The 21,262-nt window shown below is 29.2% G+C and overlaps 1 protein-coding gene and 1 non-coding gene across 3 annotated transcripts; one reads left to right on the top strand and one right to left on the bottom strand.

Annotated features, from left to right (window-relative positions):
• Window positions 1-1,157: 1,157 nt before the first annotated feature.
• TRNAD-GUC lies at window positions 1,158-1,229 on the bottom strand. The gene has a single exon. It is a non-coding gene; the product is annotated as a tRNA-Asp (tRNA).
• A 13,080-nt stretch (window positions 1,230-14,309) lies between these two features.
• LOC114414673 lies at window positions 14,310-17,553 on the top strand. Of its 2 annotated transcripts, none has more exons than XM_028379024.1 (6): window positions 14,310-14,814; window positions 15,867-15,993; window positions 16,301-16,440; window positions 16,566-16,625; window positions 16,735-16,803; window positions 17,136-17,553. In XM_028379024.1, the coding sequence occupies exons 1-6, from the start codon at window positions 14,614-14,616 to the stop codon at window positions 17,205-17,207; spliced, it is 669 nt and encodes a 222-aa protein (XP_028234825.1). In that variant the 5' UTR covers window positions 14,310-14,613; the 3' UTR covers window positions 17,208-17,553. The 2 variants fall into 2 exon arrangements, with proteins under 2 accessions (XP_028234825.1, XP_028234824.1); XM_028379023.1 differs by having other exon boundaries at window positions 14,327-14,814; window positions 16,563-16,625.
• Window positions 17,554-21,262: the final 3,709 nt, after the last annotated feature.

Consider the following 21,262-nt stretch of genomic DNA (forward strand, 5'->3'; position numbering starts at 1 on the left):
TATTAATAATATATAGATATAATTTAACGGTTGGATTAATAAAAATCATATTTTATATTAAATTATAAAAATGATATAATAATTATAAAATTTATAGCGATATAATTTAATAATTTTTCTCTATATATATTTTGTCCCCTTTAAAATTGTTAAGTATTTAGATTTTATTGTTTTTAAATATTACTTGTGTGACATTTTAATCCCTTGACCCGCAAACATAGATAATGGTGGGAACCAAAACCAACTAAAGACACATCATAACAAACGAAATCCTAAGATGGATGATAATGAGCAGCTACAGTACAAGTCTAAACATATTTGGAAAGAGAAATATTTTAAGGAATTTTTATATGATAAAAAGAGAGAAGCTAGCATAAAATAAGATATAATTGATAATATAGAGAAAGACAAAATAAAATATAGAATGAGTTATAAAAAATTATATAAATGAACTCTTGTATAATGAACTAATGATCGTTTGCACTGCACGAGAAGTTGCCTTAAAGGCTTAAACTAGTCATAATAGCGCATAGAAGCCAATTTGTGTTGTATTGTTGCAGTTTGACATCCAGTGACCCTGCAGAAAACATTTTTTATGTGTATAAACTACGTCTTGTCTCAAACATTATTTATTCTTTCGAAGCACCCTTTTTTCTGCTAATATGCTGTTACGTTTTGTTTTTCTTCATAAAAATAAACAAACTTAATAGCATATTAGCATGAAAAGGAGTAGTTAAAACTTAAAAGTGATGAATTAATGGAATCAAGTCACTACCGACAGGCGACAGAGAGGGAATAAGGTATTTGATTTCCACAAATAAAAAACACCACATGTAGTTTGCTTTTGTCATATTTGTTACGAACTTCTAAAAATCGTCCCTCAGTAATCTGAATTCAGAGGATCCTCGTAAAGATGAGTTGCTGCACACAGCGTTAACTGCTTTGCCGAATTAATTATCAGCAGATAGAACAAAACAATTAACATGGTACGTAATTCGATTAAAGGGGTTGGTAATACGAGGATAAAAGGGGACAATATAAAACAAAAACAAAGCATAGAAGAAAATGAGTATATGACGATAGCAAACTTCTTTATATTTGTTGCTGCATGGTTTATTATCGTTTTTGGGCTTAGGCCCCGTTTTCAAAACAAAAAACGCCGTTGCCGGGGATCGAACCCGGGTCGTCCGCGTGACAGGCGGAAATACTTACCACTATACTACAACGACTACGTTGTTTTGCAATTTCTAATAAAATTATAAAGAAATTTCAAACCCTGATAATATTTTATAGTTTCTACCTTAAGAGAGTTTGTTGAGTGCTTTTCAGGAGTTCTGCTACTAATCACAATTACAAGAGTGATATAACACAAGTAAAGAAAAATAATAATCTATGAAACGAAGCTTATCTGTCCAAGTAAACAAGTAATTTCATGATGAAAACTGGGAAGAGAAGTGCCACAAATTGAATGGCATCAGGCATCACATCGGATGCTTATGTGTTTAAGATAATATAGTCGTTGATCTTGTTTCAAAATTATCTAAAATTGTGACTCGATTCATTTTAACTAAGCTATCTGATAAACCAAACTAATAATAATTTTTCTGCCTGTGTGTCGATTGGAATTATGATATTTTGCATTCCTTATTTTTTTTTTTAACTTTTTTCAGAAATAATCAAATTATAAAAATATGTAACTTTGTTTAATTATTTTATTTATTATTTTGAATAGTAAAAAATTAATATTGATATTTTGTGTCCAGAAATATTTTAAAAATTAGAAAATAAATAAAAAACTGTTTTCATTGGATTAGATGAAAGAATTGAAAAAACAGATAGATTGAGAATTATTGAAAAAAATACCAGAATATTAAAAATAAATTATATTTAAATTTTACCATTATTTAAAATTTTATATATTGAAAACGTAGTTTAAATATATTTTTATCTTTAAAATTATAATTGTGTTAGTTCATTTTTTCTAATAATAATAAAAAGAGCAACAAAAATTCGAGATAAACAGAACAATTCACTATCCATTTTCCAGAATTCTGAAGTACTAGTATTTTATAATATTCATATTATGTTTATAACAAAAATACATAATGATTAATGATGAGTCACAGGAGATGACAATGAAAAATAAATATCTTTGTTTTGTACAATGAGTCAATAACGATACTAAAGTTTGAATTTAGGACGGTAAAATACTAAAGTCTCATAAAATCAATCTAAATCATCTATTATTATGCAAATTCTAACTCTAATGGATATGAAAAATAAATAACTTAGCAATAATATGGTCAATACTTTACTTATATTATTGATTTAACATGAAATCAATAACCGATAAATGTACCTTCAGTTGGTAACTTACATACCGGAACCTGTTTCTCGAGCAACAAACAATAGAAAATGGTAAGGAATCGATCAAGAGGGACTTTAAGTAACGTGGGGCACATGTCCCAACTTTTTTTTTTTTTTTAATGTTGTCATATTAGCTTGTCATTTTAAGTCTTCTATTTTTTTTAATTTTTTCTTTATCATATTAAATTTAGAAAGGAAGGGATTTACTTATTCCACATGTGAATAGTTATTTTTTATCCTTATTATTTATTTTTTTAGATCCAATGGCTAAAATTAATTTAAATTCATTTTTCAGAATTATTTATTACAATCAATAAATTTTAAGAAAATAAATGATAAAAATAAAAAAATAACTTAAAAAGTGTTAGTCTTAAAGTAAGTAAATCTCACCTCTCAAATTTATCATATTTTTTTACATGATATTAGAGAAACCATTACTTGTTCAAAGACAAACTTTAATAATTTGTTATCTTACTTTTTTTACTAAAATAATTCTAAACAAAAGAAATATTAATAATGAATATATTCTTTTAACATTTTTCTAATAATTTTTTTATTAACGAGTGAAAACTACATCAGCGACAACACACAAAATTCTCCTTGCGACTACCATCGCAGCTTAGCGTTGTGGATCTTTAAAACTCGTCCTAATGGGTGGCGTTCCGATTTCACTAATGACTTTTGTGGTGATTGAATCATGTTTTTTATTGTTCTGGTGTGATTGTGATGGTACTAATTAAAGCATGGTGTTATGAATGACATTTTTTTTTTGACAGCTAAAAAGAACATATATAAATATGATTGGTACCAGCAGTACTTAATGTTTGTACAACCAAACTAAGCGAGATCCAGTTAAATACCCCACCCTGAATTTGCTTCTCTCTACAAAGGAATGGTTATTTTTTATTTGTATCTATCAACTAATAACCACCCTCGGCAAGTACCTTCCACATAGGAATATAAGAGCATTTCTAATCGGAGGTGTTTCATTGGTTTCTTAGTCTAAGAAATAGTTTATTTTGAGTTCTTTGGTGCTGAAGTAAAGTGACATGGCAGAATTGATTTTTTCAGTGGACGATGCATTCTTTATATAAGGAACCATTTCTTATCCATAAAAAACCATTATTTTCATAGAATTTGTACTCTCCAATCACAAAAACAACAAAAATGAAAAAGATGAGTAGTTCCAACAAACTAGATTAAATAGATGAAGCAAACGTAGAGATGAAATTTCACAAAAAATTTTGCATTTTTTCCAAACAAATCAAATTACCCAATGTAATCTCACCTCATAATAAAATACAAACCAAATTAAAGAATATCAACAGTGATCGTGAACGGAGTATGAATAGTGATCGTGACTCCAACGATGTCATTTCGACCAACTTTGAACGTCGTGGGTTGTGCATGTCAATATCTTGGGTTGGGTGGCGAAGCAGTGGGTGGTGTTGTACGTGACTGGCATTGAGATCTAGTGTGATGAGTGGACGTGACGATGTTGGAGGACGGGATGGATTAGCTCGATGAGAAGTTTTATGGAAAGTGAAGAGATGGTAGGGTGGGGTGGCATTGGAAATTACTCGAAGCAGTGGGAGGGGAAGGTTCTCGAGAAAAAAAGAGACTGGAGAGAAAGGTCAATGCTGGAAGGTAGGGAAGGTTCGGGAAAAAAAAAACTTTTTGAAGGAAGAAAAGAGAACTATAGTGGAAAAGGATATAAAATCGTTATCACATTTTTTTTAAAATTGTGGATATTATTGTTGATTGTGAAATTTGTGCATTTGTACCGTTGAATGTGCATATAACCGTTGTGTAGCATTTTTTCATTGTGTTGCACTGTTCACTTTGCACAGTTCATTTGTATTGCTTTTTTTGTTGTTGCTATCAAGTGTCAATTTTTTTTATTCTCTCTGAAATGGATCTCAATCAGTATAATTATCAATGTTACTTTAGTTATTCGCAAAACCAATTACTCCCTACTAGTGGAAATTCTCAAAATTCACCGCAATATGTTATGTATCGACCATCCCATACTAGTGAAAATTCTCAAAGTCCATTGTAATATGTTATGTGTCCACCACCACCTCCTACTAGTGAAAATTCTCAAAATCCACCATAGTATTTTATTTATCCAGCACCCCCACACATGTGATATATGCATCCTTCATCCAATGTAGAGCCACCCACCAGTGGTAGTTCTCAAAAATCCACAAATTTATAGTCAACCATCAACTCCCACCAACTCAAACATGTGTTATAAGCCTTCTTTATCCAATATTGTGTCCCATAGCAATGGAATTGAATCACCCATCGGTATAGAGAATATTCAACTAGACGAAGGAGATCAAAATTCAGGTGGAAAAGAAAGTCATACCGCATTCTGAGTGATAGAAGATGTGATTCTCGTTCGATTGTGGCTCAATATGTCAAATGATTCAGTTATAGGAGTCAACCAAACATCAAAACAAAATTGGACAAGAAAAAAAGATGCATACCACAAAAGGACAATATGCGTCAAAGTGGACAATTTTGTGAAAGAAGCTGAACTCAATTAAAATATCGGGGGAACAGGATTCATCCTCCTATTTATAAGTTTAACAGATACTGCAAACAAGTAGATAATCATAGGAGAAGTGGAATAATAAAATAATTTACATGTTTGAATTTTTTTATAGTTTATTGCGGTTTCTTGAATTGATATAAAATTTTGTATGAGTTTCTTATGAATGACATGACATGGAAAAAAAACATTACAAGAATTAAAAAAAATTAATTAAGAAACTCATAAATAATTTACACGAGAAGTTGGAGATGGTCTAAGTACATATAATACCCATCCATCCAAAATCACTTCTCTAGAGCTTGCCGCACCGTATCAACATGCAAATTTGCTGCACCTAAAAAAAGTCTAGTCTAACGTCGATCCGCGTGTTTCACAACAAGCCCAACGTTTATTGCTGCATATTTGTAGCTGCTTCCCCACTTTCATTGCTTCTTGATAGAGGTCTTTCACTCACTACAATATGATCATTATCTCAAGTATTCTCCAGGACACAGACCATTGTACAAAGCTGTATTGGAAGCTTGTGCCAATATGTTGTATACTTATTAATATTTAACTTAAGACTTTAATATCTTATTTGTCCCTGCAAATAAAAAAATGATGATTCAAGACCAGTTTTAAAAGAAAAGTGTTAACATAATAAAAAAAAGCTAACAATCCCATAGATAAAATATACTATATTTGAGCTTCTATATTTTTTACAACTTAATTCAATTGTTTTTGGATCCGGTCTTAATATCTTCGTCAACCTCAACACCGAAATGCCTCTGAAGTTCTACCATGAGAACAGTAGAATAACCAACTCTTCAGTTTTCACAACCACACATTTTGTATTACATTGAAGGAATGAATAGCGTTAACTTACTCTGAAGTAATCACACGCCAAACAGAGAGCTCCACCCAGTAAAAAATGTTGAACATTACCGTCATCTCCTACCATGACCAAACATTTTGGCAGAAACAAGAAATTAAATTTCCAGTACGGTGATGAAACGAATTGAACTGAAACCAGAGACCATAGACCCTACCACTAATATCTCTGAATGCATGAATGGTTTTTTCTGGCGCTGACGCACACCGATCGACGATAGGTCCAGTTCTGGATCAAATGTCTACGAGACCTATAAATTAATCGCGTCACCTCATGAATGAATATAAGAACTTCACCATTACTTCGCGTAATGCCCTCAATCATTAAAAACAGTACTGTCAATTAAGACAGAACCGTTAGTATTTTTTTTGTTTTTCTCTGTTTTCCTCTTAGTCCTTAAAATAAATGAGAAGTAAAATTTTAAAAGAAATTAATTTTCAATAAATTTTATCAGAGAGTATAAAAAAAAGGGTGTCACAAAGGAGTGCAGCTGATATATATATATATATATATATATATATAACATTAATAGCGGCTGGTTTCCCTATCTTAACTCATGGCCAATGCGTTGGTGTGTATTGTTCTAATTTATAGGGCAAGGACTGTGCAGATATACGCATTACTTTTTAGGGGTATTTTTTTTTTCTATTTTTCTAATTGGGGTTGTTTTTATAAGTTAGTTAGTAATTAGCACGTAAAAATCGTGATATTTGTTATGACTTTGTATCTTTTGTACAAAAGTTGTAAAATTATTTATGATCTTAATTAAAATTCTTTTTTAAAGCTTTAAAGTGGTAAGTAATTTATTATTTTTACTTCTGTGGTTTCAAAGTCGTAAAGGTTTTTTTTTATTTTTTTTTGTTTTATGCCTTTGAAGTTGTAAAATATTTCTTTTAAAAAAATGTTAAAGTTATTTGTTTTTTTAAATAATATTTTATATTTTTATGGTTTTTTTTCCTAATTTTTCAAAATTATAAAAAAAATATTTATTTAATTGTCAAATAAATAATTTTAATGTTACTTATTAATAATTTTTATTTAATATGCTATATATTTTTTATGGTTTTATTTTATATGTTGTTAATTTATTTTAATGTTTTTTTATTTAAAATATATTAAATATTCTTAATATTACTTTATTTAAATATTTTTTGTTTATTTAAAATTTAGATAATCTATTAATAAAAATACATACTAAAATTAATGTATTATGTTGCTTTTAATTTTAGTATGGACTTCAATATACAATGAGATGGACGGATCAATTTCAAATAAGCCTATGAAATATTCATTATGAAAGTGAATGATATAATTCTACTGATTGTTCATACAAACAAGTATATGACTAATATAATTTCTACTTTTTATGTTTTTCTTTAATTTATATTGTTATTGTTCATTTTATATTAACGTATTATGTTGTTTTTAATTTTTTTATTATTTTTATTAATAAATTATCTAAATTTTAAATAAACAAAAATATTTAAATAAAACAATATTAAAAATACTTAATATATTTTAAATAATAAAATGTTAAAATAAATTAACAACATATAAAATAAAATCATAAAATATATATACCATATTAAATAAAAATTATTAATAAGTAAAATTAAAATTATGTATTTGACAATTAAATAAATAATTTTTTTATAATTTGAAAAAATTAGAAAAAAAAAACCCTAAAAAATTAAAAACTATTATTTAAAAAAAACAAGTAACTTTAACATTAATTTTTTTTTTTTTTACGAATTTAGAGTCATAAAACAAAAGAAAAAATTTTATAATTTTAAAGTCGCACAAGAAAAAAAATTACTTACAACTTTAAAATATTAATTACAGTTATAAATAATTTTAACTTTAATTAAAAAAGAATGAAATTGTAATAACTAAGTCGTGACACCTTTCATGAGTTACTCTATTCCCAATGATTATTTAAGAATTATTTCCAATTGAAAATAGAAAAAAAAAACCATAAACAAAAAAGCAGTAAAAAAACCCGAAACAAACACCACCATCCGGGTTTATTTATAACCATTGGTACTGGTTCATTCGCATCAATAACTGTTAATATTAATGAAGTATAACTGTTTCTAATAAACTTAACGGCTATATTTCAACCTATATCTAGGTGCTTTTATGTAGAGCTAAGCTTCCGTAAACGCAAAATGCTAATAATAATAAAAAAAAAACACTAATAAGCATGAAAAATAATGAAAATAAGTGCTTGTTTTTTGTTTAAAAAATTAGGAGGAAGAGATCGGTGACACCCTAATCCAAAACAGAAAAAAATATCTAAGTTCAAAACTTGAAAAAGATGACTAAGAATTTGCAACATGTCATGTTCAAATTCATTCTCCTTGTATTTTGTCAAATGCACACATTGTTTGTCTAAGGGTATATTGCTTTGTACAACTCGTCCAACTAGTCTTTTTTAAAATATCGTTATTCTTCGTAAATTAATGCTCGATAAATTAATATTTTTTTTCTGAAATAATTTTTTTACTCCAGTTTTACTAGCTTGCAAAATTGGTACATTCAATAAATCAATAAATTAATATATTTTTTAAAATCATAGATAAAATTATATTCTCATTAATATCATAAATTAATCATATTGTAAGATAATAATATTTATGTTTGCTTTTTCTCAAAGTCTATACAGTTTCATCTCAAATTTTCCTCATTGTAACTAAAGACTTAGGTGTCATATTCTCGAACCGTAACAAAAGATTATAAAGAGATACTGTTCGTTTCCCGCGAATGGTTCCAAATGTACTGAACCCTCCACAATTGTTTTAAGGAGCAGCTTTAAAAATAACTGCAGAGGATCTAAATCCCTTCTAGAATTATGGTGAAACGGCAAACTGCTATCCACCAGTATTGAAAATAATTTCTTAAATGGAAAATATTTTGTTTTTGACGACAACAAAAGGCATTTATAAAAAAGTTTAATGTTTATATGTGAAAATAATTTTACACGTAATCATAAATCACCCTTTAAATTATCTTAAGATAATTATTTAAAAAAATAATAAATTTATCATACATAATAAATTATAATTTAATAATAAATTTATCATACTTAATAAATTATAATTTAATAATTATATAAAACTTTTTATATTATTATTATATATTTTTTTCTCTCTCTTTAAGAATGAGAAACTGCAGTAATTTGTTGGCTTGAGGTTCAAATATTTTTTGGAGCATTTGAAACATAATGTCTTCAAATAAATTTGTACAAACACGTGTAATATAATATGTTAAAGTAAAATGACTAACATTATCAATACATATATATTTTCTTAATTGAAGAGTTAAAAAATGTTTTTAGTCAAATCAATCAACGAAAAAAAATGTAAATATTTTATTATAAGTTAAAAAATATGATCATTTAGTTAATGTGTCGATCGGAATCATAAAACTCGTAAATGGTTTGTCTCTTGTCTGGTAGGTAATGTATACATTATAAAAATGTATAAGATTCACTTCTTTTTTCTTCTCTGAAGATTCACTTTTAGTACTCTTCTATTAGAGATGGTCGAATAATTAATCTTCATTAAGAATAGTCCATGAAAAATATTACTATATTGAAGAACATTATAACTTTTTTATTATTAGAAACTGATGAAATTTTAAGGAAAAATATGTAAATATAATAAAGTATTACATGCTCGAATCTCTTATGGGAAGAAAGTATACATTTTAACATAAGGAACAATGGTATAATCTTCATAACCAAGGAAGTCTAAATTTAATTGTTTGAGTCTATGAGTGTTATAAGTTTTTTAATAGTTGTATTTAATTTTAATGGATAAAAAAATTGGTGTAATGTTCACATTTCAAGTGTAATGTACTGTAATTTACTCTTGGATGATTTTAAATTATTTTTGAAAATTTATTAAAATATGTTAGAAAATAGTTTATAAACATATACTTTTATTATTATACATGTTCTCAAATACTCACACAATTATTTATATAATAAAATAAGTTCAAATAAATCATAAAAAGTTATTTCTAACAAAAGTTCACTAAACATGTTCCTATTCTATTGAAAAAAAGTTAAGTCTTACATTAATTAAAGATAAAATCATATAAAAATGTATAACTAAGGAACAATTCTTATTCATTAAATTAACTTTTAAAGTTAAATTAGACTTAAAATTACATTTTAAAAAAGTCTAAGAGACTATTAAAGCAGGTTGAATATTATTTAAAAAGGAGCACCCATTGTTATCTACTTTTTTTTATTTTTGATGGATTGTACTACAGTAGTATTTCTAAGGGTGTTATGTTACCGTGAAAAAAGGTAGGCAGGGGCAGAGGGAACCAGAAAGTTGTAGCAAGGTGGAGCCCCTTTGTATTTTGTCCACTTTTGCCATTAGTTGCTTGGAATGACTCCTTCTGACCCTGAGACCTACTGCATAACCATCTTCCTCCTATCTTCCTTCCCCCGCGATATCATACTCATTACGTCTCTCTTTGCGACACCTTCGCTCATCCATCATCTCTGGATGGATATTTTCTAATCAGGCCAGGGCATGCTTGTCTACTAACAATTTTACACAAAAATAATACTGCTATTTTTTTTTTAAACACATGCTTTATTAAAATTAATCATTCACACACGCTGCAATAGTATTTTAGTATTTCATTTGTTTATAGACTAATTAATCAATTGCTATTTAACTTTCTAACATAGAAGGTTCCTGAGTCACACACAAGTTGTATGTTTCATAGACTATTAGGCAAAAGTTATATTAATGTTGCAGATTTTGAATGTCTCTTTATTTAATTTTTTTATAAACAGTTAAATAATATTTTTATATCAAGAAAGTATATTTCAATTGATTGAGTAAATTATTATAAAAATAGATATTCTTTATTAAACAATCTATAATCATCTCAATTTTTAACTTAAACAAATTTATAGAAAGAGATACACCAGAGTGATTTTATGCCCAAGACATATGAATATGCAGTTTTCCCTGCTCCAGTGCAAGCAAGACCTACCTAGAATCTGATTCGAAATTATGTCCTTGAAAGTTGAAACTAGCGTCTCAGGCTGCATATGCCTTTCAAGTCCTGATGGCAACCCCGCAAACACACAGCCAATGACAGAACGCATGATTAGAGTGTGCACTCATTCATTCTTCGGTTCTTAACTAGGAAATAGGCTCACAACCTTGTGGGACGGACATGATTAGGTGAACATTTTGTCTAATTAATTAAGTACATTATTTTTACTCCTTAAACATTGTTACAGCGCTCTATTGAAAGTGAACACAAAAATTGTCAAATACTTCTAGTATTGGCATTTTTTTTTTGGGGTGAAGTCAGTATTGACCTATTTGGTGTAGTAAATGATCATTTGATCACACGGAATCACATTACTAGGGTGTTAAGTAACATATTTTATTTAGTTTCTAATTTTTTTATTAGTTAAAAAATTATGTAATTATTTGGTAAACAGTTTTTTTTAATAATTTTTAGTATTTTTTATAAGCTACTCGAGCTAAGTCAATTCTTAACTTTTATTTTTATTTCCTATTTATCTTTAAATATTATTAGATTTTATTGTTAATATTTTCTGTTTAAGACAAAATTTGATTATTTTATTTTTTATATAATTTTATATTTTTTCAGTTAGTTCAACAAATAACTTTATCCAATAGTTACAATTCAATCAAATAATTTTATAGATTTTAGTTAACTTTTCAGTTTGTTTTATTTAACATATTATATAATAACAAGTTATTCCAAAAAGAAGTTATCCCTTTTGTTTTTAAATACAATATTTTTTTCTTCGTCTTAAGCATAAGAAATTTTGAAATAAATTTGTTTTACTTAATGGCTATTATTCCTAAAATACTATTAATTTAATTGATATGTTAGTTTTAATTACGGGTAAATTAAAAAAAATAATTGAAATTAATGTAATTAAATATGATTACTCTCTTATGTTTCATTTGAGTGGTTGCTAGTTTTTTATTTTTGTTTTAAAATGCAATTTTAAAATAGAAACGTGTTTGATAAAAATAAGTTTGAATTGGTTTTTTGCTTTTTTTAAAAATCGATTTTACCCCATTTCAAAAATAATAAAAATTAGTTTTACTCTAATCCTCTAGCATTTCTCCCTCAAGCCATTCTCTCTCGGATCATTGGTTATGATATTTGATTGTCGATTATCCGTCACAATGAAATGTTAATTATGGATCACTAATTGTTAATTGTCAATACCGATTGTGATCGTTGTCATTATTCGCTAGTAACAATTGTGATAGCCGATCATAATCACATTTTATCGACTATCGTCAGTTCATTAGATTGATATTTTTTTAATTATAAAATTTTGACATTGAAGATAAAGAAATTTATTTAATTTCAGAATGGTTTTGAAATTTATTATGAAGTTCCTTTTTTATTTTTCAACAGTTTTGAAAATCAAAATTAAAAAAAAAACTGAGATTGATTTTCGAATATTTTAAAACTTGGTTAGTATTCTTCTTATGTTTGAAGTAGAGGGAGAATGTATGTTAGTAGTAGTACTGTACAATTTAAGGCAGGAGATCTGATTCTGAACTCAAGGGGCGATTCACATTGTCTGGGACTATAATAAAAAAGTTTCAACAAAGGAAACGAATAAGCAAAAAATCCTCTTGAGACGCGGTATGGTTCTTCAGCAATTTACCGTTGTTCCGGAATTCTTAGCATTAATTATCCTTTATGCGAATGGTGTCCAAGAAACAGGTCGAGTTCCCCTCCTTTTTTCAACTTTTAGTATGATGATGACGAATACCAGGTAACAGGACACACGTTGTGCTTTTCTTTTTTCCCTTCTTTCTTCTCATGCCGCTGAGATTCCAATTTTATCATCTCTTGCCGTATCCAACGGCTGGATTCGCCACAAGGCTCGTGTTGCTCCCTTGTGGCGGGAAATTGGCGGGAGAAAAAAAAAAAAAAAGACAACACAACACAACACAAATAGGATCATTAATTAATTAATTTTATAATGTTTGTTTGTTTGTTTGTTGTGGCTCCGTGGCATTGTGAGGAGGGACATGGGAGAGAGCAGTGAGTTGGAATTTCCCGTGGTGGAATGGAATGGATAGGACAACACCGACGGCAGGTACAGACTTCTGTGCAAGTGGGTCCCACTCGATGAATTTCGCGTGTCCGTTTACGTTCTCCATTCTATTTCACGTTACGTACTTTATTTGTCCCTTTGCCTTTTCCTTCCATTTTAATTTCCCTATAAGAAAATAAGATAATATCGTAAACAGGGTGTTTTAATTACAATGCTTTTCCATTTTAAAAATACTATTAATTAATGCTGCAACACGTTTTTTTTTTATACAAATCATGAAATCATATGTATTTTTCATGAGTTGTAATTATATTCAAATCAAATAAAATTATGGTGCATATTTAAAATCATACTTCTAGTTAAGAAAATGTAACTTTTTTTTTAACAATCGTCAGTAAAATACTTTCAATTTTTGAATAACTATGATGAATTGATTCCTTGATGATATTTAAAAGAAGAAAAAAAAAAGACAAATGAGAATAATTTATTTTCATGTACAAAACCATTTTAAAGAACAATTAGAAAATTAACATTATCCTATTACAAAATACCCAATACCCTATTTTGTCCCCTTTTTTTCATTGTTTCATTCAAAATGAACATTTGAACTCTATTCGTTTCTTTTGTTCGTCCATTCCTTTTATAAACCTTGGATGTGTACATGAGTAGATTTGCACATGGCCACAAATCGATATTTTCTGCAATTGAAAGTTGACCGTAAATATCATTATAGTATTTCATGTTTATAACAGACAAAACATTATATATTTAGTAACCAAATCTCCTTCTGCGGTAATTACATTGCCAGGAGGCTTTCCTATGTACTTGGGCAGCTGGGTTTTTATCTCAGTACTAAATTAGTAAATTCAGCCAAAAAAAAATAAAATTTACAAGATTACTTCTTGCTGGATAGAAATACACTGCGAGAAGCTGAGTAAATTTGGAAATCCATAAATTTTGTAATCTCAAAGCTCTCAAGACGAGTCAAGTTGAATGTATACAATTACGTCAAATATTTTTTTGTTTGTAAAAAAAAAAAAAATCAACACTAAAATGGCTAGCTGTGTTTAGTAAAACAAATGCTTAGAGCATGAATGATTATCTTACTTTGAGAGATAACTTTATTATTGCTAAGAATTCTATCTCTATTAATAAAAAAAATTGTTTTTTATACATACTTTTTATTTTTAAATTATACTTTTGATATATCTAATTATTTTAATTTCCTTAGCATTGTTATTTTTCTTAAAAAAATATTATCATTACTTTATTTAAAATAAATATAAAGACATGAAATATCTGATTTAGAACTAGTTAAAATAAAATAAGGAGTGAGAAAATGTGAAGCTGCGGAGTAACTCCTCACAACCAAACCCAGCATCATGTTCATGCCGTAACCTCGGCTCTGTCCAAGGGCATGATTAAAGAGCCCACCCTCCCGGGATGACGTGGCACGTTTTCATTGGGCCATTTCGTCTCGTCGGGATTCATACCAACACACCAATAAACAATACCAGTCACACTCACTCGTTTTCTCTTTCTCTCTCTCTGCTCCGTGTTTTTTCTCTCTGCAGAATTTCCCAAATTTCTCCACTACCCTATCTCCTTTGCTTCTGAAACTCCCACATTCTTCACCAGCAATGCACGATCTTCAATACGAATGCAGTTTCGATATTTGATATCGGAGTATCGGTGTTTGAGCGGCTGAATTGGAATTGGAAAATGCTTGAGGCAATGGAAAGTTCGGTCAATGGTGGGTTCACCCATTTGCAGAGCTGTGGAGATAGCAGCGAAGAAGAGTTATCGGTGCTTCCTCGTCACACCAAAGTGGTCGTAACAGGAAATAACCGCACCAAATCGGTGCTCGTCGGTCTTCAAGGTGTTGTTAAGAAGGCCGTTGGACTAGGTGGATGGCATTGGCTGGTAAGTTTTATTTCTCTACCATTCATAATGACAATTCGTATTATGAATTGCTTGATTCTAATTTTGGGTTGCTTAATGTCGTTTATTTGCATTATTTTACCGCGTGATTCTTCAAACCAATGTCCTGTGTCGGTCAATTTTGGTATTTTCTGTTTCATTATTATTTCCTCACATGTCTATTTCTGATCAAATTTAATTGCTCTGAAGCCCCTTTTTCATTCAAGTTTTTCGAACTAATCGAAAGGTTTTAATCCGTTCTAACTTCTAAACCCCACTACTGCACAAATTCTTATTGAAATTATTCACTGAGCTCGTTCAATTTAGAATTTCAAATGCTTGGTACTTTCTGTTGCGGATTGAATAGGTTTTATTCTTTCATATATGTTTTGAGTCGCTATTCTGAATCATTACTTGTGGGTATTCATTGCATGTCTTTTTTCATTGCTGGATCTGGTGTTTTATGAGGTGCTCTATGAGGATCAGTGCTTAATTGGATATTTCGCTTGCTTTTATTTTATAGACGGAAGTAAATTAAATGATCTTTGGTTTGGTTTTGTTGTTGGTATTGGTAATTTGAGTTATGAGCTCTGAATTGAGTATTTTATGCCATTTTGACATTGCTCTGATTTGATGGCGATGTTCTGTTAGGGATTGTTGATTTGTTGCATGTTCATTACATTCATGTTTTTTTTTTTTTTTTTCCTGGGGATAAGTAAGGTACATGCTTGGATAAAACCTGTGCTATTAATATACTCGTAGCAATTAAATCACACAGACGCGTTTGTTTTCATTATTGTTGACAAGAGACTAATCTTTATTTTACTTCGATCAGAATCAGTGATATTCTTTTAAGGTTTAATTATACAGTGCTCCCTATTTGTTTCTCCCCCCCCCCCCCCCCCCCCCCCCAATTCTGATTCTGTTGTTTGTTTATACAAAACTGATTGATTGTACATCTTATATGAACAATTCACATTGAAACCAAGGTCTTCTCAGGGCTATCTTCATGGAGCCATTTTAAGTTGCTCTTAATTGTTTATAAACAAATGCAGGTTCTTACAAATGGTATTGAAGTGAAGCTACAAAGGAATGCTCTTAGCGTGATTGAAGCACCCACCGGTAACGAGGAAGATGATGACCTTGAATTTGAAAATATGCCGTGGAATGGATCAGATATGGGTGAGTTCAGCTTACACTTAATAGTTACAGTTTCTAGTTGTCTTCCTTGCTGACTGGTATTGTGATCCATGTATTGAGCCTTGCATGTTGACTGATAATGCTGTGATATTTTAATTAATTAATTGTTGTTTTGGCTTCCATATCCGTGGGTTTCCAAAGTGAGAGAGGTTGGTAACATTGGATCCGTTATGTCTTCTCCTTTTGCTTTTGCTATCTCTAAAGTTCTATTGTCTGACTTTAATCCTTGTTGACCCCACTATTTTTTTTTTTTTTTGTGTGTGTGTGTGTGCTTTGTTTGATTTCTCAGCATCGGACGACACACAGAAGTCCCACAAATCGAGGCATAGAATGCATAGAACATTGGGATCATCTCACAAGACCATGAGTAGGTCCTTCTCTGGCGATTCACAGTCGAAGGGATCCGTTTCTATGCCAAATGGGTCCGCGGTATATCAACTTTATGCTTTTTTTTTTCCCTTAATTTATTTCTCCTCCCACTGACACTGTAAATGATTTATTCCTTAGTTAGTATTTTAATTATTGACGCTTTTTAAAAATGTTTTGTATAGAAGGTGGACTTGAGCAAACTTGAAATGGCTGCATTGTGGAGATATTGGCGACATTTTAATCTGGTAAATTCCCTAGTACTAACCGTTAGGTTTCTGTCTCCCATAAAAGATGGTTTTGGCATCGTGTGTATGTGTCCCCGTTGTACTTACTTCTGGAATTGGATTTCTGTAGGTGGATGCGGTCCCAAACCCATCAAAAGAGCAACTAGTAGACGTTGTTCAGAGGCATTTCATGTCGCAGGTATTTTGAAATCTGTTACTGCATATTTGTTTGTCTTAAATAGTAATCGTTGAAGTGTTCTATGGTTTGTAAATGATGTTTTTATAGTGGTGAACTGCATATACTATGTTTTTATAGCAAGCTATCTCTATTACTTTTTGTTATACGCTAATCTCTGTTATTAATTGATATGAAAATGATTCTTTCTATTCTTTAAAAATCTTGTCTAAAATTCCGAATCTTTAAAGGATAATAATATATCAAATGAATATTTTGATTATTAATAAGCAGTTTAATTTTTTAAAATAAATTACAATACTCTATTTCTTAATTATACTGTCTGTTTTGTGAAGCAAATGGACGAGTTGCAGGTGATTGTGGGATTTGTCCAAGCTGCAAAGAGGCTTAAGACTGTCTGCAAATGAGATGGAATGATGCGAGAAAATGATATTTGAAAAGTAAAATTGTCTATGCTAACAAAGATAATGTATGTAATATCCACTTCCCTTCGTATTATGTAACATATTTTATCGGTGATTTTTAACTTTCTGATATAGTAGTAGGTTAGTAGTTTGAGGATTTAGAGGTTCTTACTCTTTTGTAGCCACCCAGTTGTGTAGATATATATGTGACAATTGCAACTGGATCATCAGGGAAGTCATCACGGCTTTCTTTTCAACTTGATTCAATGTATTGCTGACCTGGGATCTGGGAAGTGGGTTTTCAGAGACCTCAATGTATATATTTTTAGTTTCTCCCAACTTTGATGAACTCTCGTCTTGTGTTGCTCCGGTGGAGTAGTTGGTCGCTGCCACCATCTTCAAGTGGCTGGAATGGTGGTTTGTCTTTCTCAACTTAAAATACAGTTCATACTTCAAAAGACTATTGCGCTAACGCCAGCGTGCGTTCCAAAAATAAAATCACTTTACCATTGTGGTCAATAGAATTGGAATTGAATTTAAGAAAAGTAACAATTTTGGATTTTTAATGTTTATAATGGAATTGATTTTGAATGAGACTTGTAAATTGTGTGCTACTTCATGGTTTGATAGAATTAAAAGTGATTAAGTTAATATTAAACTGTCAAGAGTAATTGGATTCTGTACATTGTTTTGAAATGCCTTATGGTGGTGAGTAAAAATAATTCTAGGTTCTAAACAAATAAATACTGCATTTATACTTTGAAGTAATTTCTAAGTAATAAAACAATTGGCTTTTCTAAATTATTTTTGAAATGTCATGCTTAATTATACTTTAATTTAATCAAAAATTGAGAGTAAGACAAAGGGAACTGATTTTTTTTTTAGGTCAGACAAAGGGAACTTTAATAATTAAAAAATGTTTGTTAGGTTATGTAAAAGTACCAAGGTAACTGTAGAGGAAACCAATGCTGCTCTATTTTATTTTTTTGACATAAGAAAACAATAATGCTATAAAGAAAAACTTACTGAATAAAATTGTCAAGCTTATCGAATACTTTCTATAACGGGGAAAAGATTGAAGTGGACACGGCATGCGATATAAAGTTATCCTAATCCATATCCCACGGGCGAAAACGTACGAACTGGCAAGATAGCTTCCTTCAAATTTGCAATTATGTTTCAACCTAAAATCAAATTGACAGCTTGCAAAAGCAAAAACACTGTTGCGTACAATTTCAAATTCAAACATTCAAAATGCTGTGGAAATAGTGTCGTTGCACGGAGCCTTTTAGTAAGAATGTGTATGTAAATGAATGATGAATCAATTTATCTGGTAACACTTTTTTAGTAGCAGTATTTAAATTAATGCTAAAAAGACTAATGTTACCAAATTCAGAGAGAGTGAGAGATTAGCTCAAAACCTTCTATATTAAAATTTTCTTAGCATAAAATCATTCATTATTTTTATAATATAAAAAACTTTTATTAAATTTTAAAATAAGGTAAAAAAAAGTTACAAGCATTATATTTCATTATTTTCATAGCAACTTGGGAGGGAATTCTTTTTATATGTAGACGCAATAAAAAATCATTTCTTAATTTTTTTTCAAACAATCAGTACAAATTTTCTATTTTAATCGCATCTCACTCTCCATTGTCTATATTTGCTAGACTTGACCCAAATTCTCCAAAAAAAAATAATGCTTTATTGTATAAGAGTGATCTAGTATAGGTATGAGCCTACCTAATTAAAGATGACTTAAAAAAAATAATTGATACTACTTATATCAATAAGATATAATTATTTTTTAATAATTTATCACTTAAGAATTATATAATAATTATGTTTGACTTTAAGTAGTTATAAAATAAGTGACACTTTGAGAAGTTTTTTAAAAAACATGAAAGTGTAGATAAAATATGTTGAAAATTTTCAGTGTAACACTTATATTTTTGGGTTTTTAATTTAAGAAAAATAATAACATACTTTTATTTGAATAGAATTTTCTAAACTTCTTTCTTTCAAAAGAAAAATAATAATACAATGTTAATATTTTTGAAGTATTTCTCTACGGCTCGTGGTTACCCTAAAAAGTGAGAAAGATCCAAATCAAAATCCAATGAAAGAGGCAAGATAAGCAAAAATTGGCAGCATGGAACTATGGAAGGATATAGGGACACTAGAAAGAAAAAAAACATGAATTATGATTTTATTTTGTGGTAGTCTAGTGTAACGGTGCCGTTTCAACCTTGTGGGTGAGTGGGGGATTGCTGGTACCAGCGAGCCAGTTACATCCTTTTCCAGTTTTCCTCCTTTAAAAAAAAAATCCATCCCGATTGATGACACTCAACATCCCGTGGTCAAAATCAGAGGATTTTTTTAATCAAAACGGACCCCACAGACACATGCAAAGCCGAAAGACCATATATTTGTTTCAACATTATAAATATATATAGATATAGATGAGAGATTAATTTACATCCTCGTATTCATTATTTATTTTTTAAGAATTTATATATTATAATTATTATATTTCAAAAAAATATAATTTGATTTTTTTTCATATATATATATATATATATATATTAATATTTATTAATACTTTTTTAAAGTAAAAGAAATTTCTCAATTATATATAAATATAACAAATAAAATTTTTTATTATAAGAGAGTAAAAATAGTTGGTTTTGGTTAAAGGATAAAATTATGAAGTGTTAAGAAAGTCGATGTGTGACTTGAATATTTCTTAACACATCTCCTCACACATCTCCTCACGCATAACACTTCATGTGAACAATAAATGATGGGTAATATCTGGTTAGATTTGATCTTCAAATCAATCTATATTAAATGAAGTTGTCCAATAAATATATAAGCTACACTCTCTAACAAGTGAGACAATCATATAAGACTTGGGTATTTTTTAACAATATCAACATTAAATAATTTTTAATATTCATCAATCATTTATGATTATAAGGTCTGAATTTAACTATCTCACACTCTTATATAAACATTAACACTCCTCTCCTACACACAAGATTTTTTTTATTCTGGTACAGACGAGAATGACTGAATGAGATCATTTGATATTCAGTATCAAACTTTTTGCACTTACCGTACTTACTAATTTTATGTAGAGTACAAAATTAATTAATTCAACTGTTGAATTAATTTTTTTTATAAAGTTGATTAAGTTTATAAATTTTCATGTAAATTATAAGCAAATTAATACTTCGTCGCACAAATTCATTCAAACAAAAAATATGTCGTTCAGGTTATAAATAAATTGTTTCCTTTAAAAAAATGTTATAAATAAATTGTTATTCAACTTCATTTAATAAATAACGTGCAAATTAATCAGTTCATATTTTATTGACTATAAAATGTCTACCGAAGTACAAAAGAAAATTAAAGTCTATCAAACTTGTATTCTCGACGGACAATAGTCATTAGTCAATATGTATAATGTCCATGGTCATTAATTGCTTCCTTCGGTTATGGTAGGGTCTCCCATAACGAGAATAATCAAACTATGACAACAAAGTTTTCCAACAAATTATTACATGACCTACTTTTCCTTATTTAGTTTTCTTTGATAAAAAATACAGTAATACTTCAGTAATCTTAAATACGTTTTGCTTAATTAATGCATCTAACCGTTGCTTACAACATATTTATGGTAGTCCCTTCGGTCTGGAATATAAATAATATGTTTGAACCAGATTAAATTCAAAGGTTGCTAGTATCTCATCAACATCTAACATTAGATTCCTTTATAAATAAGAGTTTAAAGGGATGTCTTCGTTTATCTTTAACATTTTGAAAAAAAAAAACTAAATTTGTTAAGATAGAAGGCACTTGTTTAGAATCTAAATAAAAATGTTCTCCTTAAACAAAATGCATAATCACAATAAGGTAAACGACTTTAAAACTTGCTTTGGTTCTTTTTAATTTTTTCATTCAAATGGTTTTCTAATGAAAGAGTCAAATTTATTTTTTATTTTACACCTAATACCAAATGGCCTGCCTTTTGTATATATCCATTGCTGGCCCT

The sequence above is a fragment of the Glycine soja genome, chromosome 6, assembly GCF_004193775.1.
Source record: "Glycine soja cultivar W05 chromosome 6, ASM419377v2, whole genome shotgun sequence".
NCBI lineage: Eukaryota > Viridiplantae > Streptophyta > Magnoliopsida > Fabales > Fabaceae > Glycine > Glycine soja.

What these genes read in the sequence shown, in the direction of transcription:
- LOC114414673 (XM_028379023.1), top strand. Translation starts at nt 14,614, where the DNA reads ATGCTTGAGGCAATGGAAAGTTCGGTCAATGGTGGGTTCACCCATTTG. An exon ending in CTATGCCAAATGGGTCCGCG is followed by an intron (nt 16,441 to 16,562) that starts GTATATCAACTT and finishes TGTTTTGTATAG; the next exon opens with AAGGTGGACTTGAGCAAACT. An exon ending in ATTGGCGACATTTTAATCTG is followed by an intron (nt 16,626 to 16,734) that starts GTAAATTCCCTA and finishes GGATTTCTGTAG; the next exon opens with GTGGATGCGGTCCCAAACCC.